The sequence below is a fragment of the Podarcis pityusensis genome (genome assembly GCF_964106645.2).
Source record: "Podarcis pityusensis genome assembly, chromosome: 2".
NCBI lineage: Eukaryota > Metazoa > Chordata > Lepidosauria > Squamata > Lacertidae > Podarcis > Podarcis pityusensis.
The window spans coordinates 3,152,373-3,177,534 of NC_138029.1; the positions used below are offsets into that span (position 1 = coordinate 3,152,373).

General features: G+C 46.9%; 1 protein-coding gene and 1 long non-coding RNA gene across 6 annotated transcripts in view; one reads left to right on the top strand and one right to left on the bottom strand.

Annotated features, from left to right (window-relative positions):
- Positions 1–10,247, bottom strand: part of LOC308468572 — a 29,036-nt gene extending 18,789 nt beyond the window's left edge. For both annotated transcript variants that reach the window (XR_013981719.1, XR_013981720.1), the window contains exons 1-2: positions 10,110–10,247; positions 9,528–10,001 (exon numbers count right to left, since the gene is read on the bottom strand). This is a non-coding gene — a long non-coding RNA (uncharacterized lncRNA). The remainder of the gene's footprint in view (positions 1–9,527; positions 10,002–10,109) is intronic.
- A 5,393-nt stretch (positions 10,248–15,640) lies between these two features.
- Positions 15,641–25,162, top strand: part of HDAC7 (histone deacetylase 7) — a 181,232-nt gene continuing 171,710 nt past the window's right edge. For 2 of the 4 annotated variants that reach the window (XM_080989854.1, XM_080989855.1), the window contains exons 1-2: positions 15,641–15,870; positions 18,306–18,530. Coding sequence is in view for 2 of the 4 variants with exons in the window: in XM_080989852.1 (XP_080845978.1) it covers positions 15,852–15,870 (19 nt within the window). In the remaining 2 variants the exon portion in view is untranslated. The remainder of the gene's footprint in view (positions 15,871–18,305; positions 18,531–25,162) is intronic. The other 2 variants (XM_080989852.1, XM_080989853.1) reach the window with 1 other exon arrangement.

The following is a 25,162-nucleotide window of genomic DNA, read 5'->3' on the forward strand; positions in this document are numbered from 1 at the left end:
GCTCTACCAATGCTCAGAAGAGAGTTGGTTTTATCATTTATGTATTTTATTATATTTATATCCCTCCACTTTCCACCAAGGATGCAGAATGGCAGATAGTGACTAGCCCAAGGCTACAATCCTATACTCACTCACTTGGGAGCGCTGCAGTTGATGGGGCTTATTTTAAAATAGGCATGTATATAATTGTTTTGGTTTGCGGGGTCAGTCAGGATGACATCTGTGGATCCCTTCCAGGCCTTTGAGGTTAGAATCTACACTGAATGGATCAGACAAGTCTCTTTGTAAGATACTGGCCAGTTAAGAGCTTCCATTTACATGTCCAAAGAGGGTTCCCTGTTGCCATACAGACAAAGGGTGGGCCTTTTCTCACCTTACCTGGCTGGATGCCACATCATCCTTGGCTGGAAAACAACAGGTGAAAAAGCTTCATGCCAGAGGAGGGATTTGAACCCAAGTCGTCTCCGGTTCTAGCCAAACACTCCACTAAATCACCCTTACAATACCAATTACAAGTTGAGTGATTTAACCCCCACCCTAGATTAAATTGTAGTTGATTTGACTAACATTTGTTGGGAATCCCAACTGGAGAGCGGGTTGTTGCACTCCTGTCCTGCTTGTGGGCTTCCTCCAAGCACTGCGAGGGCAGGATGGTGCACGAGATCAATGCCTGGCCTGACACAGCAGGGCTCTTCTTATTTTCTTAAGTTAGAACTTTTAAAAAGGAGTATGTCACTCACAGAACAGTGTGTTGCAGTTGGTCAAGGAAATTCAAAATTTGGGGAGGAAAAACCAGGTATGGCCCCAGGTCATGCTTTGCCAGCGTGCAAGCAATTGAATCATGAAGGGATCCGCGGGTGCACAGAGCCGTCTGCTTGGTTTCATTTGGGTGACAAGGAGCAGGGAAGGGGGTTAGCAAAGAGGGCAGGAAAGAGAAATAAATGGAAAGACAGGGCTGCTCCTGCCCACCTTTGGCCCCACCCACTTTTTACTCCAGCCCCAACCGTGAAGATTGCTAAATCCCAACCCTAGGATAGGTAGCTGTTCAGGTGGGGTCCTGCCCTAGCTAAGCAAAAGACCCACAACTGAGCAGATCAGGCCAAAGCAGGGGTCAGCAACCTTTTTCAGCCGTGGGCCGGTTCACTATGTTTTGAAGGAAAAAAATGAACGAATTCCTATGCCCCACAAATAACCCAGAGATGCATTTTAAATAAAAGGACACATTCTACTCATGTCAAAACACGCTGATTCCCGCACCATCCGCGGGCCGGATTGAGAAGGTGAATGGGCCACATCCAGCCCACGGGCCTTAGGTTGCCTACCGCTGAGCCAAAGCCCTGAGTATGTGGGTCAGGGAGATGTCCCAAATCTTGCTTACTCCACCAAGGAAAAGATTATTGTGCATTAGCTTCACAGAGGTTCGCTTATGTCATTCATTTTGCAGGGGGTGGGGATGAGCCTCCCATTTTACGACTTGGATGCTCAATGAGTGATCCTCAGCCTAGTCATCTAGGCAACATGCTGCCTCCATGCTACATGCCCCAGGCAGCATTGTAGGGACTCACATAAACCCTGGAAAAGGAGGGTGGTGTGCAAAAACCCCAGACAATTATTTCATACTCCAAGTATTCATCATTGCCAATTCGATTCTGGGTTGAAGGGAGTTTGCTGCTCAACACTATTATTCATCATTACTCAAAACAAAGGAACTGAAGTGTATGTCAATTATTTTTTCAGACCATCTGCCTGACCCAGAAAGTTGAAATTTAGGACACATGTTAACCAAGATGCCACAATTACTCAGCAGAGTGCTGGGGAGGTCTGAAACTGGGGTGTTTTGAGCATCATATGGTCAGAAGGCAAGACCCAGAGCTTACATCATTACAGAGGTCAACACAGTGAAAGCCAAGCCATATATGGGGCAGTAGGCACACTATTTCCCCATTGCATGCTTGATGTCCTGAACCTCAGCATACCAGGAAATAAGTCTGATGGTGCACACAGTCTCAATGCTAGAGAGGAGTCAGGAAGTCCACTCTGCTCCGGTGGGGGATTGCTCTGACGGCGGCAGCAAGCGCTGGGGTGGCACAGCAGGCTCCATTCACCCTGCACTCTGTGCCCCCCCAGTGCCCATGTGCCCCCCCCGGGCACTGGCAAACCACTCAGCGCTGCTGCCTGAGGTGAGTCCCAAAGTCACAATCTAGTGGTGTTCCCAAAGCAGCCAAGCCATGGTTCATCAATGGAGAAAGCTGAGCAGACACTGAGTCTCTGCCGTGCTTCTCTTTTATCCTTCCCAATTTTGATTGATGCACCAGAGTTTGGAGGGAGAGGATATGAGCTGTAGCAATGAAGAAGACATCGATGTCAAGCCGTAGCTTTTGTTTGTACAAAAGCCTCATTTCTCCCCAGGCCTGTCATTCTGCCTGGTCCCTTCACACCTTCTCTCTCCTGGCTTCTGAAATATATCTATAGCTGTCCCAAAGCCAAAATTCATGGATGTTCTTCCCACAGTGAAAAAGAAATACATAAGGTGCCTGGGTGAAGCCAGGAATTATTTTAGGGGGTGTCAGGCTTTATGTTGGGGGGGGGGCAAAACCAAGTTATCTGTGACACAACTGAGTTCAGTGTTTTTATTTATTTATTTGATTTAGTGGGGCAGCTGCTCCCCCCCCCCCGCACCCTCTGGCTACACCCATGATAAGGTGTTGCATTCTCCCGCCCCTGGGAAGAGACTGGAGTGGGGAAGAGATGGGATGCAGGAGAGAAAGTTGTTGCTCTTTCTCAGAGTATACCCCCTCAAGCACCCCAGTTTGACTCCCTGACAACTCATTCAGTGGCATCACTCCTTTTGAAGAACTGGCAGGTTGAAATGTCGTATCTCCTTCCTTTCCTCAACATCCATCCACCAGTAGATATGAATCAGCCATTTAGTTTCAACTGGCAAGGCGCACAATATTTCACAGGGTTTCATAGCTACCACACTGAGAATTTTGGACAGGTAGTATTGAATGCACCAGTTAAAGAATAGGTCTCTCTGGAGGGATTTGTTGGCATCCTAGACCCAGGGACAGGCAAATATCAGGCTTTTTAGATCTACTTTGTTTTTCAGTCAAACCCTCACTCCCATTGCATTATCTACCAACCAGAGCCACACCAGACATTTAAAGCACATTGCTTCCCCCAAAGAATTGTGCCCCTCACAGTGCCACAGTTCCTAGAACCCTTCACAAGCTATGGTTCCTGGGATTCTATGGGAGAGTGGTATGTGCTTTAAATGTACTCCAAATGTATGGCAGCTTGTGAACTGGGTTCCTCTCTCAAGCTCACCCCAATAATCTACCACAGGGAGTTCAAGCTCCCTCCTCCCCATCTTATTGCTGCAACAGCAGCCCCGCGAGGTAGGTTGGGCTCAGAAGGAGCAAGTGGCTCAGTGAGCTTCATAGCTAAGTGGGAATTTGAGCCCTGTCCAATGCTCTGGCCACTCTGCCCCAGACTTGCAAAAATGAATGAATGATCAGGGCTCTCTGGCCTTTGCCCACAGACCTTCCCAGCAGCCACAAGTCCCTCTCCTTAGCTATTTTTTAGTTTAAGAGTTAGCAACCATAATTCTAGAGCTCAGCTCACTGGCATAGCCATTGGGGATGGGGATCCTGTGGCTCTCTAGATGTTGTTGGATTACGAGTTCTATCATTCATACCACTGGCAGCCTGGCTGCGGCCAAGGCCTCCTCTTTACTCTGGCTTTTGACACCTGGGGGGGGGGGGGGAAGAGAGGTTTTAGGATGCACCTTCTTTCTGTGACTGTAAGTTGTTTTCAACTGTTCTCATCATTGTGCTTTAAAACATCTGCAGGGACACTCTCTGATTTAAGGCACTTCTTACTTGAAATTAAAGAGCTCAACGTTTGCTTGCTTCCCTCTCCCTCCTCCTCCCTCCCCAACCCCACCCCTGCTGCCACCTTCAACCTGGACCTTTATTCTCTGGTTGTCTCAAAAATGAGATGTTAAACGGACAAGCCACCCTTCTGCAGGAGCAGACTTCAGGTGTCAAAAGCCTGGAGAGAAAGGAGGCGCCAGCAGGCAGGCGCTGCACCTGCGAGTGACATGGGAAACGTGGTTTGCCTTTTGATCTGATAAGCACCCACACTGCAGGTGCAGAGCGGGAAAAGTGAGAGGCAGGCTTGGGGTTTTTGCACTTTCTCCTCCATGTAACTGCTTCCTGCCTCATTGCTTTCCTTTAACCCTCACAGCACCAAGCAGGTAAGGGATGTAGGCTGTACACTGCAGGGACTACAGGTCAGGGTTAAAAACGCAAGAACAAAGCTGTTGGATCAGTTGTGGGGCCATCTAGCCCAGAAGCCTCTTTCCAATCTTGGCTGACCAGATAAAGCCCACAGACAGGGCACCAAGGCAAACAGCCCTTTCCTATGCTTTGTCCTCAGCATTTGGTATCAGGTATACTACCTTTGAGCAACAAAGACCCATTTGGAATAGAATTATCCTCCAGCATTTTGTCCAATTTTTGTTTTATTTTGTTAAAGCCATCTGGGCTAGAGGTGATCAGAAAATCTTGTGGCAGAAAATTCTACAAGCTAATTATTTATTTAGTTATTTTATTTCTTAAATTTGTACACCACCCTTCATCCAACGATCTCAGGGCAGTTCACAGCATAAATGTTGGGAAAGATGGAGGGCACAAGGAGAAGGGGACGACAGAGAATGAGATGGTTAGATGGTGTTCTTGAAGCTACCAGCATGAGTTTGATCAAACTGTGGGAGGCAGTGGAGGACAGAAGTGCCTGGCGTGCTCTGGTCCATGGGGTCACGAAGAGTCGGACACGACTAAACGACTAAACAACAACAACAAAATGCAAAGTGCAAATAAGTACTTGTTTGTTTCTTCTTCTGAATCAACTGCATCTTTTGCCAACCTGGTGCCCTCTAGATATTCTGGACTACAACTCTCATCAACTCCAGCCAGCACGGCTGGGGCTGTTTTGCAGGGGGTTGGAAGATGACCCTTTGGGTCCCTTCCAGCTCCACAGTTTCATGACTGGTGAAGCCTGATCTCCTGCCTATGAAGTCCTGCTTTGGGGGACGGGGGGTTGGGGGGGAGGCTTTAGGCAAGACCCTCAGCAGGTCCCATCCATCAGCCTATGCCCTTCTTGCCATTGTTGCTAGCTGTTGCTGCTCCTCTCCCTCACCACTTCTTGCCAGGTGCAGCTCTGAGCAAGCAGGTCCAGTGGTTAGCTCCTCCCCCCAGCTGTTGTTTGTTAGCAAGAGTGAGGGGCAAGTGAACAAGAGGTTGCAATGGAGAAGACCAAGTCCAGTAGGCTGAGTCTTCTCAATGGTGCCCCTGCTCAGATATGGGCCCTTGGCAGGTGCCCAACCAGACCAAGCTTTGATGCTGGCCCTGCCTGTTGTTTGCAATGAGAAACGTTCCTCTCTGTCGACATTCTCCCCACCATTCATGATTTTGGAGATCTGTATCAGCTCTACCCACTGGCCTGCTTCTTCTTTTCTTCCCAGATTGGGAGATTTGCCAGGGATGCTGTGAGGCAGAAGGGCCTGGCAACGCAATCCTAGGCACGGTTGCTTAGAAATATGTCCCACTAACATCAGGGAAATTTGCCCCTCAGCAAGTAGGTTCAGCATTGCAGCCTTCCTATGTCTATGACCACTGTTTGAGCTTCTGGAATTGGTCAAGTGGTCATCCTAGCCTGAAACCTTCAGATTCCTTCACCTCTCTTTGTGTGGGTGAGCAAGAATTGCCACTATTTTCCTGGCCCTGTTTCAAAACTTTTAATGGCAGCTTGAGACACAGAAATGTAGGAAGCGTGAGAAGCATTTTCCACAACGTAATGGGGTGGCCAGGTTGGTTTCTAGAGCCCACTTTGTGTCTTGTTCCATCAGCCTTAGCCACAACCTGGTGTCATCTGCACCAGCTTCTAACTCATTTCCAGACACAATTCCAAGTGCTGGTTCTGACCTTAAAAGCACCAAATGGTTTAGGGACCAGGATGTTTGAAGGAGTCCCTCTTCCCACTGAATCCTGTCCACCCATTGTACTCAACATCAGAGGCTCTACTATGCATCCCACCACCATCAGAGGAATGATGGGCTGGGACCCGAGACAGGTTTTTTCTTTTGCGCCACCAAAGTTACAGAACTTCCTCTGCACAGAGGCTTGGTTGGTGAGTTGTGAAGGCTGAATAACTTCTAGTGGTTTCATGTAGATGTTAAACAATATGAAAATGGGGGAAGCTCCCAGAATTTGTGGCTCTCCAGATTTTTTTTGGGGGGGGGGGCTTCCAACTCCTATCAGCCCCAGCCAGCATGGCTAATGGTCAGGGATGATCGGAGTTGTAGTTCAACAACATTTGGAGGACTCCGGATTCCCCATCCCAGCCATCAGACAGTGGGGGGGGGGGTCTCCTGGTGGCTCTGGCTCTGCAGGAACCATCCAACCAACTCCCCAGGTTTCCCTCTCCATCTGCACACAGACATGGTCACCTTGCACATGTCAGTGCACAACTCAGAAGATTTTGTGGGTTGTTTTATTTGTTGGGGGGGCAGTCAAAAAGGCAGCAGCACAGGGAAAGCAGAAGCTGAATAAGAGAGAAAGGAAAGTCATTGAGAAGAAACACACTCAAAATACGCTGGGTACTTTTGAAATGGTGGGGTAGAAAAGATACAGATGAGAAGCACTGGGCAAAATAGAGGTGCCAACTAATTGGCGGGGGGGGGGGGGAGGGGAGGCACTGAACCAACCAGGCTTGTTCCTGTACCTTTAAACAGCCACTTAAGATGTACAGACATCAGCAGGGGAGCATTGCAGATTTTCCCCTGCTGATATCTGCTTGCTTAGCTGAGGCTAAATGCCCAGCTACAGCAACAGGTAGAAAAGTTGGCAACCCTAACTCGAAACGAATGCTTCACAATATGCCATGGGTAAGACTAGCTGTTGTACTATTCACCAGTAGAAATCCAGTGAGGGAGATCTAGTGCTCTGCCCTGGCCCATTTCCTAAGGCATAATTAAAAGAAAAAGAAAATTTCTGGAACTCTGGTATGGCCTTTATGAAACACACCCAAGCGCACACTGTGGGAAACCATTTTTCCTTTGGGGTCTGTGGGGTGGGGGTGAGCATGGTTGTAATGCAAGGGTGGAGAGAATGAAGCCATCAGAGCCAAGTTGCCTCTCCCTGCTGAGTCTCTGTTTAGCTTGCAAAGTCCATCCATTTCCAGCTTAGTGTGATTTCATAGAATTATAGAACTGTAGTGTTGGAAGCCCCCCTTTTAGCATCAGGGTGTGGAGGCTCTGGCTGGCTCTCCCCTAAATCCCTAGGTGGAATCCTAATAAAGTCTCTTTTTATTTTTATTTTTTTAAAGCATCTGTGGACCGCTGTCTATTTCCTGAAGTCTGCTGGCTTTCCCTATAGGGCGCATTTCTTCCCTCCCCTTTAGCAGCTGTTCCTCATTCAACCCCCCCTTCCTGTTTTGTTGGAATATTTGAATCTCCCCTCCAGGGGCTGCGACAGGAAAGGGGAGCAAACAGCTGCACATGTTCTTCGCAGCCTCCTCCTCATGCCCCTCTTCTTTTCCTATTTGGAGCGGCTATAAATAGCTCCAGGCAGACCGAAAAATCATGGATTGTAACTGGGGTTACTAGTCATAAAATGGAGATCAGCTGTTGCTGCCACACATTACAGCTGCTTCGGCTGCTTCGAGGCCAAGCTGTGTTTTGGCAGAGGGTGCCGAGAGGTGCCAGGCAAATGCATTCTTGTGCCCCATAGAGCACATTGTTACAGAAAATAGGAGGGAGGAAAGTAACCAGGGGCAGTAACATCAGCTGCAAACTTCTCAGATATGAAATAAGGCAGTTTACTTCAGTGTAAGCCACCCACACTGAAATCAGCAGGCTATGTTTATTGATTTGATTTCTGTACCACTGCTTGTCATCTGTGATCCCAGGACGGTTTACAAATACAGTTGCTTATTTAATTAACAGAGTAAAGCCAAGAGGAGCATTCATCAATTGCAACTGGCCAAAGCAAATCAGCCACAACAAAAACAGGCACACAGTAGAAGGCTGTGCCACTGCGGGGGGGGGGGGGGAGAGAGATGGGATCGTGGCCCTGGGTGCAAAATTCTGAAGGGGTACAACAGGTGCATCCACAAAGGCATTGGCTTCCACGTCCTGCCCCAGGGAAGGTGGCAGCGCAGCCCGTTGGGTAGCTGCCGCTGCTGCCCAGGCATGTCCTGGCAGACCCTGTCCCCTGTTCCCTGTCTTTCACTGTCTGCTGCCTGCCAGCTGTCGGGGGTTCCAGGCCACACCAAGGCTGGTCCCCTTGCAAAATGGCCACCTGGTCAGTGCTTGCTCACTCTGTGCTTGGCACACCAAGCTCTCCAGATGGCAGCAGGAGCAGCCCAGGCCCACAGTGAGCAGGCACAAATGGAGGGAGGTGGGCAGGGGGTGACCCCAGTCCTCTCCATGGATGTCAGGGGGTTCATTTGCCAAGGGCTGCATTGGCTGGCTGGGCTCCCCACTGTGTGGGTGGGCAGGCGGCACAGCATGTCCCCGTTTGGCTCTGGAGGGAGGGTGGTCCTGTGGCAGCAGCTTACCTGCCCCAGGTGCCTGCAACCCATGCCATGCCACTGTGCCAGTGCTATGACTTGAAGAAACACTCTGAAGAAAAGTGCATCTCATGAAGTGGACTTGAGTCCATGAGAGCTTATGCTGCAATAACATGTGCTATTCTTTAAGTTGATGTTCATGCATGCAAGTTTTTTCGCAACATCCACAAAATGCCAACTGACAACTCCTCCTTTAACCCTGATAATCCTAATTACCATCATTATCATTTGTAGTTTAACTTCTTAGTTGCTTGATCTCCAAGCATATGCATGGGTGAAAGCATATTATAATATAAACACATTTACATGAAAACATGTCCAAAGCAACCCGCAACAATGCGTGGGCCTTTCTTACACATCAGATTTTCCATAGAAATGGTGCATTCTGGATTAAATCATAAAATAATATGGGGTGTCATTTTGATGAGGACTGTGCTGTGTGGGTATTGTGCAAAATTTGCCATGTATGAGCAGCGCGGGGTCCACAATAAACTGCCTTGTAGAAGTACGGTACGTGGGAGACATAGTGGAAGGACAGGGGTGGCGGATTGGGCACTCTGCAGGCCCCGTGGTGAGTGCTGCCTGGCATTTTGTCACCCCCCTCAGTGGTGACACATGGGGCAGCCCGCCCCCACCTCCCCCTTCCTCTGCCCCTGCTGCCGTAAGTCCCGGGTATTGGCCACAAATACCTTCAAACTTATCTCTACAATTTAATGTCTGACATGTTCAGTGCCTGCTCTGAATGACACTTCTCAGTGCCACAACTGCTTTGGAAGTGTGTGTGTGTGTGTGTGTGTGTGTGTGTGTGTGTGTGTTAACACTTGCAAAGGCAGCTAAAGGAAGTTCACACATTCCTATGCATCATATTTGTGTATGGATAGTATAATGAATACCTGGGAGAGAAGCGCTGGCTTGGGTGCGTCGGCTCCGCCTACGTAGGCCCACTGCCTCCCTGCTGTAGGGTGGCTGAGTGGGAGGAGGCAGGCAGACTCCGGAGGCCCTGTGGTGTGCCCCGCCCGTATGGACGGCTTGCGCAGCCCCTGGGCACGCCCATATGGACGGCTTGCGCAGCCCCTGGTGCCCGAGTGGCTTCCTCCGCCACTGTATGGCGCTCAGCAGGTGGGATTTCAGAACTCGGCAAACCCTTTTGGTCTTTCCCTTGTCCAGCATTGGTTTCTCTGGCTCCACTGACCACTGGCATGTGGCCCACAGAAGGCTGCCCAGAAGGAAAAGTGGCCCTCAGTCTGAAAAAGTCTCCCACCCCCATCCTTGATGAATCAGTGAGTCCTGATTTTGACCAGAGAAGGGCAAGGAGTTTAGAGGGCACAAATGCTTATTTCTGAAGCCATTTTGCTTCTGGTGAGTTACTGTAGAAGGAAATGAAAAAAGAAGATATTAAAGATGGTCCTTTCTAACAATGGCAGCTAGTTTTGCTTTATGGTGGTTTCTTTTGTTGTCTGTTACACATCCCTTACCTTTTTCCGAGGGTAGAACTCAAAGTACCATACAGAGAATTCCTGACCCATCCTCACTGACCAGATGCAGCCCTGCTAAGCTTCAGCAAAGGGGCTGCTTAATATATCTTCATACCAGCCCCTGGGACCTATTAGAACTTAACCTGTTGTGTCACAATGCTCTAGTTCTGCATCAACCACCACATCCACCGCTTCACCTCATTGGCTGTTGAAACATCCCAAGAAGAAAGTTCTAGCAGACACTACAGAAGAGGAGTTGGATGTGTGATGTCATGCTTTGCAGCATCCTCAAGTTTACTCACATGAGTTTGCATTCTAAAAACGGCATCTGTGCTGAGGTTTTGGTGATAGGTAAACTGATTTAAACTTAGTTGGTCAAAGGTAGACAAAAACAAATATTTTAAGCGGTTGACAGCTTAAATCACCAAATCTATCCAAATGAGATAGATTTGCATACTTTTATAAGGTCTTAGAATTGCTTCCTCCCATCCCCTTGAGAAAGAACTTGGTAGTGCAGTGTGTATATCTGTTCTTACCTTCCTGCCAACTCTCTCTCTTAGACTCTAGGAGCGTAAATTTCTTGCCCTTGATTGTTCATCCCCAATAATACTGTGTGAGGTCCAACTGAGACAAGGCTCTTTGGCTGGAGATGATACAGAGCCTTGCTCACTGCCTGCCATCTGCAGAGAGATGCAGCCCCTGGTGCCAGAACCCCAAATAAGAACTTCATTTCTGCCAGATTGGGTCAAACTCTTTACCATCTTGCCCTGTCTCCAGTTTCCTGTGACCAAGAACCAACCCCAGATGCAGGGTGGAGAAGCCACGTGATGCACTAATCCGCTGTGAATCAATCCGAAGTTTTTCCAGCCACAGGTAGCCTGCTTTGCTTGGCTGCTCCAGCACTAGCTGGCTCCCCTGGAGTTGTTATCATCCCTTCTTTCAGTTACCATAGTGTGTCCAGATGATGTCGCTGCCAAGCCATTGTATTCCAGTGTTTTCCCCACTGCCCTTCCAGCTTTATTTATTTAAAGACCTAGTTTGTGGTGATTGTTCTGGCTTTGAATGCACTTGCAATGCCAGCCTTTCACATGTGAGCTGGTAAATAGCTATTGCCCTTAGTTGGCCACTGCGAAAACAAAGTGTGAATTTGTAGACAGGACAAGGCCTTTTGGGTGGTAGACTGGTGGCCCCTGTTGCAGCTGAGAACATGACTGGTGATATTTGCTCTGCATCTATAGATCTATCTCCTTACGAATCTGCCTATTTTTTGTTGTTTTTGTTTTAAAAAGTCATCTAGGCTAGTGACCTTTCTCACATCTTTTGGTAGAAGAATGATAATGTAACACTTGTTGGGGTGGGGGGAGGGTAAGTGCACCCCATTGTCTGTCCTGAACCAAACAAAACGCAGTGGCTCTTGATAAGGGAATCTCCCTGGGGTGGAAAGCGATATGCAGCTTCTTCCATGCTGTATTCATGGGGGACGCTCAAAGCTCCATTCATCAGCACAAAGTAGCCTGCGCTGGGGGGCGGAGTGGAAAGGCGGGGGTGGGGGGATTGTGGGCTCCATATTTAGCACTGCAGCTTCTGTTCTGTGCCTGATTGAATAGGCTTTTCTCCAATTCCCTTTTCCCATGAGAAGATCCAATGACCTGTCTGGGGTGGGGGAAGGGAATGCCAAAGACCTTGCTCTGCAGTACCAGACCTCTTCACAAGAGTGACACCAGAAGTCGCAATGGCTTCTACAACTAACAGTGATGACTGATAAAAGCAACCCTGTTTGGTCAGAGGTGGGATGCCAGTTACCGGGCAGAAAAGCCGTAAGAGAGGACCTTGGCCTTCAAACTGTGCACCACGGCGAGTTGCCATTTTACATTTCCCACAATGTTCCAGAGTGCCTGGCACAGCATGCCTTTGGGACATCATAGGGAATTTAAAATGGTGTTTGTCTGGACACTGCATGGAGGGCATAGCACCCACCTGAGGAGTAGCAGTCCCTGTGGTTAAGTCTGCTGCAAGAGGGACCCACAGGAGGGGGCTTCCATGGAGGAAGCTATGGGCAAAGGCATTTTGGGTGGTGATTCCCCATTGGTGGAACTCTCTTCCTAAAGAGGCTTGCCTGGTGCTCAGCCTCCTGTCTCCTCAGTAACAGGTAAATATGTTTTTATTTGCCCTGCCCTTTTAACATTTTAATTTCAAATCTGACATTGGATTTCTTTAATTCTACTGACCCCTTTCATACGATTGCAAGAGTAGAGTTTTAGCTATCTTTGTAAGCTGTCCTGGCAGTAGCATAGGGAGCCGGGGCAGTCTGTTTGGCGCCATGGGAGTCTGTAGGGTGGCACAGTAATCCCTAATGTGGCAACTTTTATTTCCTTAAAAAAACAAAAAACTCAAAAACTTTGATTTCCCAAGAAAAGCTCAAGAACTTTGGTCCCTGCCCCTCTGCAGCTATGCAGCTGCTGTGTCCTGGGAGATTTATTGTAAATTGGAAGGCTAAATATTTCTCACTCACAAATGATAGAATAAACAAATTAACTAATTGCAATACTCATTCTAGTTTCATTTCCTATATTATGTGATATAATGCTGGGTCTTGCAAATGCTTTAAAGCCAGACTGGGGAACCTCCAGACATTTAGATGTTGCTTGATGCTCATCTTTGTTGTCATCCATCTGTCTCAGGAGTCCATGGAGGAGTGTGCCATTGGGGGTGAAGTCAAGCTGTTGGACGGTTGCAGTGCCTGCTGTGGCTGTAGAAACCAATACGGGAGAGGCCTATTTTAGTGCAGCTGATGCAGATGAAGGCATCCAATTGTGCTGCTGTAGATGCACCATGGCCTTTCTTCTCTCTGCACTCATCCCAGCGGTCATTCCTCCTCTGGTCTCTCCTATGAATGCACAACCTGACTGCCTGTCTCCAGGCACTGTGGTCCTCTGCAAGAGATTCCCATATGGCAGCGTTAATGTTGCCAGCCTTCACGCCTTGTTTGCAGCCATCTTTATAATGCAGAGTTGGTCTGCCTGAAGCCAGCTCCCTGTAGAACATGTCCTTTGGGGTCTTGCCATCTTCCATTCTGTGGACATGACCAATCCAGTGTAGATGTTGCAGAGGAAGGAGTCTGAACATGCTGGGATCACCTGCTGACTATTAGCCATGCTGGCTTGGGAGTTGGAATCCAACAACATCTGGAAGACCCATTTTCTTCATCCTTATTTTAACCCTCCCTCTTTCTCTCCCCCTCTCCCTCTCTCTCACACATATACACATCATATACTTTTTCTTATTATTATTTGTAGCTGGTGCTGATTTCAATAAGTATAATCCTATAGACAAGGCAGGCATCTGGTCTAGATAGTTCCACTAACAGATGTCATATAAGTGAATATAATGCCAGCTATATTCTGGCTTAAACTGGAATTTATTTTTAAGTTATTCAGAAGGCAGTAACATCATGTTTTCCTCATCTATTAAATCCAGTAATACACGTAGTCTAACTTCCACACAGCCCTTCCAAATCACCAGCTTATTCCCAACACACATTATTGGGTCATCACAAATATTCCGAAACAAATGTGCAAGAGGACCAAATGTTTGCATTGCATGATGAGATCTGCCAATCTTGTCTGCCTGCAGAGATTGTACATGGTAAACTGTTGTTGTTGCTGTGTTTTAGATACCACTGCTGACAATTCCATTAAACTCTTTGCGTATGACATTTCTAACTGAATCCATCCTAGAGCCCAAAATTATGTTGCTTTAACAGAGGCTTCCCCAACCTGGTGCCTCCAGATCTAGTTGGGATACAACTCATACCTTCCCTGGCCATATTTGTCAGGGTTGATGGGAGCTGAAGTCCGACCATTTCTGCAGGGCTCCAGGCTGGAGATGGTTTCTTCAATGGTCACATCTGCACCATACATATGACATGCACAGTGTGCATTTAAAGCATGTGAATCCCAGAAACTATAATTTACCCCTCACAGAGACACAATTGCCACCAGCCTTAACAAACTATAGTTCCCAGGATTATTTGGGGGAAGCCACCGTGTGCTTTAAATGGGCATTGAATGTGCTTTAAATGGCTGTGTAGGCTCAGTGATAAGAAATGCCAAGCCATAGACACATAAATTAGGAAGCCCTTTGGGGTTGGCTGCTGTAGCAGAGAGAGCAGTATCAGATCTTCTTTAGTCCTCAAATCTCTTTACAAAAATCCTGGGGAATTGTATTTTGGCGAGAGTGGGTGCTGAAAATTCTCTGTTATTGATGTCTCACAGAACTGCAGTTCCCAGAATTATCTGGGAAATGGGATTGGCTGAAGCAGTTCAAGTCTGTTGTGCGTAGAGAAGCCAAAGAACACAAAGGTAGTTTGTTTTTGTAGAGGCAAAAAGAATTCCAAAATATCACCTGCATGTTTTACTAAACTTTATTCTGTAAGAATGTAGGATGTGAAGAGTGTTGTCCCCTCTACCAATCTTAAAAGATGTGTGCAAAAAGCACAGTTGTGAAAATGCCACGTCACACCCAGGCTTAGTTAAGATATTATTATTTCAGCCAGAAGTCGCAGGAACTCAGTTCTGGCCCCTCTCAGGTGGACGCCATTGCCACTATAAGAGTGCAAGGGAGGCGTTCATGCTGAGTTCTGGCACCATTTCCCCCCTAGAAAAATAGCACTGATTGTTGTTGTTGTTATTATTACTATTGCTAATAATAATAACATGGCACTTGTTATCCAAAGATCTCCAAGCAAAAACACATTTAAAAACAAAACATACATTATGCCACCAGAAAGAATACAAAACACCCCACAAATACACAAACACACAAAATAATCATTTGTACTCTGCACCTAAATTCAGAAGAGTTCACCCAGGGACAGAGAAGCTGTTGACAAAAATCGCTCTGAGATTTTGAAGTTTGGTGGTGGGGACCTGCCTGGACCACAAACGTGTCCTTTGCACAAGTTTGGACTGGGCAGGGGTCCGTCTTGATGGGCTGTGCCACTTGGGAATCCTTTTTTCTTTCTCCTTCAACATATGTGTATGTGTTTTATTAGCTATAAACTCTCTCGGATTCCACGTACCACATTGGTAACATTACGGTAACACATTGCTAACATTTGACTCACAAGATCTTGGAAGGATGGAAGTCGGGGAGAGAGAGAGAAAGAGAGACAGGAGGAGGGTGTGTCTGAAAAATGCTGTTCAGATTCTAATGCTCTCTTTCTCTTTCTCATTCCCCACGTCGCGCTTCTTAAAGAAACTATACCTCATTTTATTATTTTCACATTTATTTTTTTAGAAAGCGGAGTGGACTGTTGCATTGTTGTTCTCTGCCTTGTGTGTGACATGGTGCTTTTGAGAGGACATCTGCTGCCAAGGGAGGGGACCACAGCAGCTTGGCTAACTTTTTTCTCTTCTGCAGGATCTCTCTCTCTCTCTCTCTGCCTCTTTTTCCCTCCGCCCCTTGTTCCCAGGGTAGAGTTGGCTGGCTGGTCTTTCTGAGTCTGATAAAGCATTTCCTTCCATTGTCATTCTATACGGCCTCTGGGCCTTTCTTTTTCCCAGCCCCTCCCCTTCTGCCTGCCTGCCCCTCTCTCCCCCTCTCTCTCTCATTCTCTGTGAACCTCGGTAAATCTTGTGGTTTAAGAAAACTGCCTCCTTCTTAAAAAGGAAGAGAGAGAGGGAGAAGTTATCTTCGAACGATGAGACGTTGCCTTCGAGGATTTTACTGAAAGCTCCCTGGATGCATGGACTTCACAGGGGTGAGTCGTTGCAGCTCACACAGGTTGCTTTATTTGCCTAAGAGAAGAAAACGGGAACAGGCAGCCTTGCGGGTAGCTGGCTGCTCTTGATGTTTTCTGTGCGTCTTGTCTTGTGACTTCCTACTTTCTCACATTAGGCAGACAGATGCACCCAAAGGGTTGGTGGTGGAAACCACTAGCTGGTAAGCATGGCCTGACACTATGCTGCCCCTTGAACGTGGTGGGAGAGAAAGAACTCTGTGGCCTGGCTCCTGTGACAGGCCTGGCCATGCCATAGCTGCCTTCCGACGCATGCCTTCACAGCCAGACTCTGGATTTATGGATGTACATTCTTAAAACAAGTCAGCAGCGATTTCAGTCCCCAGCATGGATAAAATGGGCAAGGCACAGAATTGTCTAAGTTGTATTAACTGTTTGTTCAGCTAGCTTTTCTAGTCAGCATTGTCTGTTGTGGTAAATTGGCAGAGTTCTGAGTTACACAGAATGCTACTATTGGGAAGCATGGAAATAGAGTTAAATGCTTGGTGTTGTAACTGTTCCTTGAAGCACTGAATGCATTGCCCATTCTACCTGACTGAAAAGAAAGAGTTGCATGTGAAAGGGTCCACGCCTTTAGGGTGAGTCTGGCGAATCTGTGGCCCTCCAGATGTTGCTGGACTACAACTTGCTGGGACTGATGGGAGTTGAAGGTTCTCCCCCTCTGCTTTAGTGAGCCCGCCTCTTTTGTGATTTACCCCTCTTTCAGTGGCACCCCAGCCAACAGGCAATGTGCTGCTGTTTTCCTCCTGGCCTTCTCTTCTTGCCCATCCTGAGTATGAGCTGGAATGCTGTTGCAATGAGGATATCCTTCTGGAGACAAGGCGCAATCCTATCTAGAATTTTAAAGGGGATGATAACAAGGAAGGGAACTTTCAGGAGAGATCTTCAGGCTGGATGAAGGCAGGAAGTTAATAACTTTTAAGTATGATCAATATGTAGCCTGGCCCTGGGCGCCCCCATGACAGGTCCAGAGGCAGCTGAGGCGCAGCAGCGGATGGGTTTGTCTAATGGGCAGGTGGATGGAGGCAGCAGGTGAGGAGCCTGTTGGAGGCAGGCTCTGTTTGCCCTCCACATGGGCTCCACACATGCCCCTGGCACATGCCCCTAACCCAGCTGCCTAGTCCATTGGGGGGCCGCAATACTTGCCCCACCCCAGGCACTAGCAAACTACGCTGCGCCACTGGCAGTAAGTCCAGCTAGGGTTGCAATCTATCCATTGAGTTCAAGGGGGCTTACACACAAGAAACTGGGTGTACAATTGCCGCCTAATAGATCCAGAGCAGATCACTTTTTCCTCAGTGATGTGCTGTTTGCTCACTTTTGTTACCAGCTTCCTTCAGGAGCTTCTCATAGTTATTTGTTGCAGTTGGCATGCATTGGGTTCAGGGTGTGATGTTTGGTACAAGGGTTTCAGACAGTGAGGCAAAAGCAGCAAAGCAGGGAGACTGAGGAAGCACAAGGAGTTTTGTGAGTGGAACGAATTCTTAGGTTGCTTAGAAGCATGACTGTGTAAAAAAAAAAGGAAAGGCATACATATTTACATTTCTGAGAGCGAGAGAGGAAGCATGGTTTGAAGAGAACAATAAAGTTGCATCTGCACTGGCCAATTTAGCCAGTTCTGCTCTGGACTCGGCATTTGTGAGTTGTACTAAAATAGACACACAGGTTAGGCCCCGCAGAATGGAGGCGGGCAAATGTTGTCCCCATCTTCAAAAAAAAAAGGGGGGGGGAGAAGACCCAGGTAACTACTGACCAGTGAGTTTAACATCGATACCAGGGAAGAACAGAGGGGGTTCTGAATCTGAATTCCATTTCTGAACATTTGAAAATGTTGTGTAAAAAATGGGTTTTTTTATTTTTTTAATCAAATATTGTTGGTTAATAAAATATTCAACAACACTTTAGAAATCCAGTACTTTATATCTTTTACTTTTGAAAACATTTGAGTATTTTATATTTTTTAAAAAATAAAATATCGTAGATTAACATGGAAAATCCATTATATATTCAGTTGAAAAACTCTCAGTGATCACAGCAGCATGAATGTTCAAAAGTACCAGGATGGAAATGAGAATTAGGTGAACATAAATGGTTGTTTATTTGTTCCTAAAACTGATTGAAGCGTTGCTTGAGAATTTCCCCCCATTTATTCTAGTCCTTCTAAATGTGCAAGCACTGCACGGGGTGAATGCGGAAGAGCTTGTAGTAAGTGGCAACTTACTCCCGCGTGCATGCAGCCGCTCAGGGCCTCTCCCTTCTTGATGCAGCCATCATGATTTAGGCTCACAGTAATACCAGGGCAGTTATTCCTGATCCCACTTTCAATACTCTTTGTGCACATGTTCCATAGCTTCCTGCTGAAATCCTGTCTCTCTTTTATATCCCAGATGCTCCAGGTTTATTTTTCTGCCCACTTTTGTTGTGCTATAGCACAAGAGTGTCCCTCCAGATGACAATAATGCTGCAACATTGGGGAAGCATCTCTGAGCAACTAATAAAGCAGAACAATGTGTCCAGTATGGATCCTTTGCCGATGCAGTGTGATTGCATCAGTGGCGTGTTGTAGCCAAAAACCCCAGTCTGGAGAGGCACACCTGCTCGGAGTGGGCAGAGCAGCAATGGTAAATGTTGCCTTTTTGTCATTCCTTCACACATTCACACATCCCTCTCTATGACATGTCCAGGCAAGCAGGATATTATTATTGGAGATCAATGACGCATTCCAACCAGGCAAAAACATTCCACGATGGTGTGAGGCAGGGCCAGTAGCAGGTGGAGCTGGAAAGACGGTGTGGTCTTGACAGAGTCCTGAGAGCCAGGTAGAGGGACTTGGAGGGGTGCATGTGGCTTCAGCCCAGAGGTTCCTTATGCCTATCCTACTGCATGGAATAGGTTTTCTTGCAGCTTGACTTTTTTTATAAATGCCGTTTGAAGTCCAGTCCTATCTATATCTATATGTTCTCAGAAGCCTCACTCTGCAGTGCAGTCCTGCACAACACACTCAGAAGCGCATCCCATTGCATTCAATAAGACTTGCTTCTAAATAAACCTTAAGTTGCAATCATGTTAATTTCCCTGTAGGGAACGTTCGACTAGAATCACACTGCTAAACTCATCAAACTGTACATGGGACTGTGACCTAAATCATGGCTGACTCTTCATATTGCTTCATTTCTAGTTTTCTCAGGCTAAGGATTGACTTGTGAGATACCCTGCAACCTGGGGGCAATGAGGCAAGAAGCCTGTGGCAACCAGTCGCTTTCCCTGCTAATGGAAAGGCCATAGCTCAGTGGTAGACCAAGCTCATTTTCTCCTGCTCTGGAGGGTAGGACCAAGTAACAAGAAAGGAGATTTCAGCTAACCATCAGGAATAACTTTCTGACAGTAAGAGCTGTTTGACAGTGGAATGGACTCCCTCAAGAGGTGGTGTACTATCTTCCCTTGGAGGTTCTTTAGCAGATGTTGGATGGCCATCTCTTGTGGATGAATCTCTAGTTGAGATTCCTGCTTGCAGGGGGTTGGAGTAGATGACCCTTCCAGCTCCAGAGTCCCATGATTCTATGATTCTCTCTGCTTTGCATTCAGGAGCAGCCAAGTTCAGTCTCTGGCATCTACAGGTAGGGCTGGGACTGTCCCTTGTTTGAAACCCTGGAGAGCCTGTGCCAGTTGGTGAAGACACTCTGGCAGCTTCCTGTGTCCCCTAGGCTTCAACTGCAGCATGGGGTTTTTTGTTTTTGCTGCGGCAGGAACCTGAGCAGCTTTTCCTGCACTCCTGGCAAATTCTTTGGGGATTGACATCCTAGAAAGGAAACTGGACAAAGGGAGGAGGATGTTTACTTCTTTCTTTGTGGTGCATTTCCTGGTGGGCTCCCTGGCTTGATCTTGCTTTGTCCTTGAAGGAGGAGATCTGAGGCCCAGTTAAGAGGAAAGCAGCCCTTAGCAGGAGAAAGAAAGCCATAGACAGAAGGCTACACATGAGACAGTGGGGTGGGGTGGGGTGGGGGCAGGGGCACTACCTGGCTGGTCCATTCTTATATGTCCCGTCGTTGTAGTGGATGGCTAGCTGAGAGGCAAATGTTGCATTACTCAAGGCATCTGGAGCTCATTGTTCAGGTCTGTATGCTCATAACAAAGGAATAGATCAGGGTTGGGGAACCTAAATGTGGCCCTCTGGAACTCTTTATCAGGCCCTTGGCACTCTCCCTAGGCTACACACCCTCCTCAGCCACATACCCTTACCAGCCTTTCTCCATACCCTCAACGAGTGCTGTGCCTTTGTACTCCATACCTGTCAAATGTCCCTATTTCCCCAGGACATTCATGGGATTACAGAAGCCACCCCAGCTTCTGATTTCATCCAAGAATGCCCTGTTTTCTCCGCTCCAGCACTGCCACTGCCAAGCGGAGGAGGAGGAGGAGGAGGAGGTGGTGGAGCCAGCACTTACGCTTAGCAGAGGAACTTTTGTAGAGCAGAACCCTTGTGTGCAGGGTGAGATGGGGCATTTTCCCACCAGAGCGGACATGTGCAACGCTCATGCCGGCCCCTCTCTGCCTCTGCCAAAGCCACTGCTGCTGTTGTGGTGGTTTGAGGTGCAGTGCAAGTGGAGGAAGCAAGTGAAGAGGGAAGAGAGTGAGCAGCTGCCGGGTAGGGGCTAAAGCAGGGTAGGCAGCCAGCTGATTCATGCATCTTTGGGTGTTGTGCTCCTGCCCAAGCCAGCCGGCACACCAGCTGACACTTGTCCCATTTTCTGCTGGAAAACATTGGAGGGTATGGCACTCTGATAATGCCTCTTGCTTGCCTGCCTTGGGGATAGAAAGTGGGGGGTGAGTTTGTGTGGCTCTACTGCAGATACTGCAGGCTACGGGCAGGTCTGCATCATACATGTAAAGTGCATGACTTTCCCCCAAAGAATCTTGGGATGTGTAGTTCCCGCCTCAAAGCTGCAATTTCCAGCATCCCTGGCGAAGTACAGCTCCCATAATCCTCTGGGGAAAACCATGCACTTTAAATTTGGGTTGAATGTGCTTTCAATATATGTGTTGTTCTGTCCTCCAACTCCTATCATCCCTGACCTGGCTGGAGGCTGATGGAAATTGAAGTCCCTCAACATCTGGAGTGCCACAGCTGCAGGGCCACACGCCCACCTCCTTAAAGCGTCTCCATGATTCCACTGAGAAGAACGAAGTCAACATGAGATGCCACGGTGGTGATGCATTGCTTTATTTTATTAAGAAGATTTATAAACAGCTTGCTCAGAAATCTCTCCAAGTGGTTGACATATTTAATTATATATAAAGCAGGAGTAAAATAGACACAAACCAATTAAAAACAAATGTACATAAAATCATGTTAAAGAAAAAGGTGAAGTTAATAAATATCTAAAACAGATGATGTCAGGGGTTCAGGGACAGAGGCACAGGGTAGGCAGGAGATGGAGAGCGATGGGGATGAATCCCAGGACAGCGAGGAAGAGGATGACAATGACTCAAGAGATTCCATGAGTCTTTCCAGCGAATCAGAGGATTCCCAGAAGGGGGCGCCGGTGGTCAAGGCCAGGGGAGCCCCAGGGGGGACGTGTCAGGAGCAGGGGGCCAGCGGGGGATCCCAAAGTGGCAGCTGGGCGTCAGGACCAGCCTCCCCACCAGAGTGCAGCGAAGGGGATGGAGGTTCCGGTGTATCAGGGGAAGCAGCTCCGGCAGCAGAGAAGGGAGGGAGGTCGGAGCAAGCCACCCTCCCGGAAGGGGAGGGGAGTAGTGAAGGGAGTAGTGTAACTGTCAAAAGGAAGGTTAGAGGTTGGGCGCGCGCGCCAAGTTCAAATGTGGAGGCGCGCGGAAGTACAGGGAGCCCGGAGGAGGAGCCAGGTCCCAAAGCCCGCAGGAGGGGGGAAGAGCAATCTGGGGATTCCGCGTCAGGGGAATCCAGGAGGGGCGAAACCCCAGCGGGCAGGAAGACCCTGCGGAAAAGGAAAGAGAGGAAGAGGTGGAGCAGCGCAAGCCTCTTAAACTGGTGCAGGGGAGGGACTGACTCAGAGGGGACTTCAACGGTCTAAGCGTAACAGACGTGGGGCTGCGCGCCTCGGATGTGAAGCAAACAATGAACTCCAATAAACACCTTTGTATATAAGAAGAACTTGGCGTTGGTCCTTTGTGAGCTGAGACCTGAGGCAGCCCTGACAGATGTCTTAGGTGGATAGCTTTCAGCTATGTCTTGATCACCCTACTGTTTTCTGTATACTTCCTGTGTTTTCCTGACTAGGAAAACCTGTGGGTTCTCCAGATGTTGTTGGAATACAATTCCCATCATCCCTGACCATTGGCCATGCTGTGAAACATCTGGAGAGCATCAGGTTGGTGAAGGCTGTGTTAATTTTTTGTGGTTTTCTTTTCAGTTTAGTAGGGCTGCCATGCATCTAGATTTTCCTGGACATTACCAGGATTTCAAAGGCAGAAATAGGATAATTGTGTTGGTGTTTTGGCATTTTTGTAAAAAAAAGCTCAACAGCTTTCAGGGTGTCCTGGTTTTTTAGACATGTTTTTAACCAACTATGAATTCTGACTTTTAAACAAATTTGGCAGTTAGGCCATAGGCACAAGGACTCAGCTGAGTTGGGTTTGTTTTCTGGTCAGTTGACGATCCAAGCTGAGAAGCAGACTGCAAACATGCAAAATAAATTAGATTAAAAAGGAAGAGGAGGAGGAGGAGGAAGAGTTGTTAAACTGAATTTACTGTTTTCACAATCATGGCCCCAAACTTGTGTGAAGAAATGTGTTGCATGTCCAAGGGATCACACAGAATTTTCCAAGACTTCTAGGTAAAAACTCACTCATTCTCGTGGTTCTTTGGAGCACCCCCTTGAAGCACAAACAACGAAGAGTCATGACACCTTCCAGACTGCCAGATTTATCATGGTGTAGTAAACTTTCATGGACTTAATGCACCAGTGGAGTCCAGTCCACAAAAACAACTTATGCCACAATAAATCTATCTTAAAGGTGCCACAAGACTCCTGGTCACTTTTACAGCAACAGGATAACAAGGCTGCCCCTCTGGAAGTGGTTACCCCTTGGAAGTATCCTGCTCTTTAATCTTCTCTCCTATCTCAGCTCCTGCAGCTGCTTGATTGTTTCTGTTGCTCCTCTCTGAACTTCTGCCAGTTTATTTGCCTCTTGATAAAACAGTGCCCAGAGCCAAATATTTATTGCAACCAAGCACTGACATAGAGCAATTTCCCCCCTCCCCTCTGATTACTCAGAATAAAAATGGAGTCCTTTGAGAGCCTTGTGAAGTGGGGAGCATCACAATATCTGACGTTTAAAATGGAAGCAGAGATATAACTCCCTCTGATTTCAGCAAGAGTGATTCTTCATTGAAAAATAAGTGTAGAATAGCAGTAATTGGGTTCTGCAGAACCTGGGGGGTCACATCTGGCATCACAAATTGAGCAAGAGCCATCTTGAACTGGAGTGTTTGTGGAAGGGATGGTCTGAGCTGCTTTAGGTAAGAATTGTTAAGTATAAATGATATAATTTGCACAGAAATGAAAATATATGTGCATTAATGATGGCCTAAAATTGAAAATGGCTAAAGGTATATTGTAGAAGGTTTAACGTGGTTTTTCCATGGGGCTATATTAAAGCCAAGGAGAACAAAGCTCCTAAATGGGTTAATGAATACCTGTGGATTGTTTTCTGTTACTCTAAACTTTTGTAATCTTAGATCATGTGATGAAGGTATTGAGTTGCAAGTCTCTATTTTGAAGGGAGTTGCCTTTGAGTCTTTGTCTCCCAAACTTCATGGAGTGAGGATGTAAATGAAGAGAGAGTAAATAGTCTAAGGCAATGAAAGCTGGAATGCAGATTGTGGAGAGAGAGGGACCTTTGTTTATAGGGCTGTTTGGATTATTTCATATTTTCTAAGATACTGAGCCTGTGCACAAGATATTGTATGGATAATTTTGGATGTATCATTTGATGTTCCTGTTTTATTTTGAAGAGTTCTGCTAGTAAAATTTGAGTAATATTTTCATGGGTCTCTAGACAATGCTTCATTGTCAGTTGTTGGTTTTGTTTTGTTTTTTTAAAAATATTTTTCCAAAGTTTTAATACATACAAATTTTGATTACCTTCATCTATCTGGTGTGTCTTTACTCCACCCCCCTCCCATCTCTCCATGGTTTCCCAATTCCTCCTTGTCCTGCTGCATATCATTCTTTGCCACCCTCTTTCACTCACCTTAGTATCTAATTGTTTATTACTGCTGCTCACAGTTCAGGTCCTACTGGTAAATTTATCTGACTGTTACACTTCTTCGAATACTCTACAAAGGGTTTCCATTCCTCTCTTAACAGTGCCTCCTCTTGGTCCCTGCTTGTAATTCATGTACTAGTAACAGGGTCTTCTTATTTTAAAGTCAACAAACGCAAAAGTAGTTTCACGTGAACCTGTTTGCTAAGGGTAAGTATTTTGTTATCCCTGGCTATAACCTGACACCTTGCCTCATGTCCCTCTCTATTGCCTGCTACAGAAAGAGTTGTGGCAATGTGCAGCGGCAGCAAGGCATTTGGGAAGACCATGCCCCACTCCCTTTTCAGAGTGGCCCTCTGGCAAAACTAGTTGCTGACCAAGGTGCTGGTTATTTGGGTAGCTCAAAGAGAAAATTATTTTGTGATATGGGTGTAAACCTATATACACACTTACCTGGGACTTACTTCTGAGTTTGCGTGTATGTTGATCTGTTAGTGTGTTGTTTGCTTAGCAGTGAGACTTTGCTATGTTAACAAAGATGGGTAATATCCAGATCTGGAAACATAATCAGAGAATTGTAGAATTGGAAGGCACCCCAAGGGTCATCTAGTCCAACCCCCTGCAATGCAAGAATCACAGCTAAAGATCCCCTTGGCTGAATAGCATTCTATGTCCTTTTCAGTGTGTTTGGGGAGGGGTGTTATGGGTCTGTTTTGTTTTGTTCTTGTTTTTATTATACATTTTGTGTTTTTATTTTGTATTTTAATGCTGTGAATCACCCTGAGATCTTCAGATGAAGGGCAGTATACAAATTTAATTTAAAAATTAAATTAAATAAATTGATTAATTGATGGCCACCCAACCTTTGTTTGAAAACCACCAATGAATCATAGAATTATATAACGTTTTAGTTTCTTTTAAAGCTCAGAAAATAATTCTGAATTCCAGACAGTTCCCTCTTTCCCCAGGCTGGCTGGTTGGACTACATCTTCAGCCACTGCATCACAGC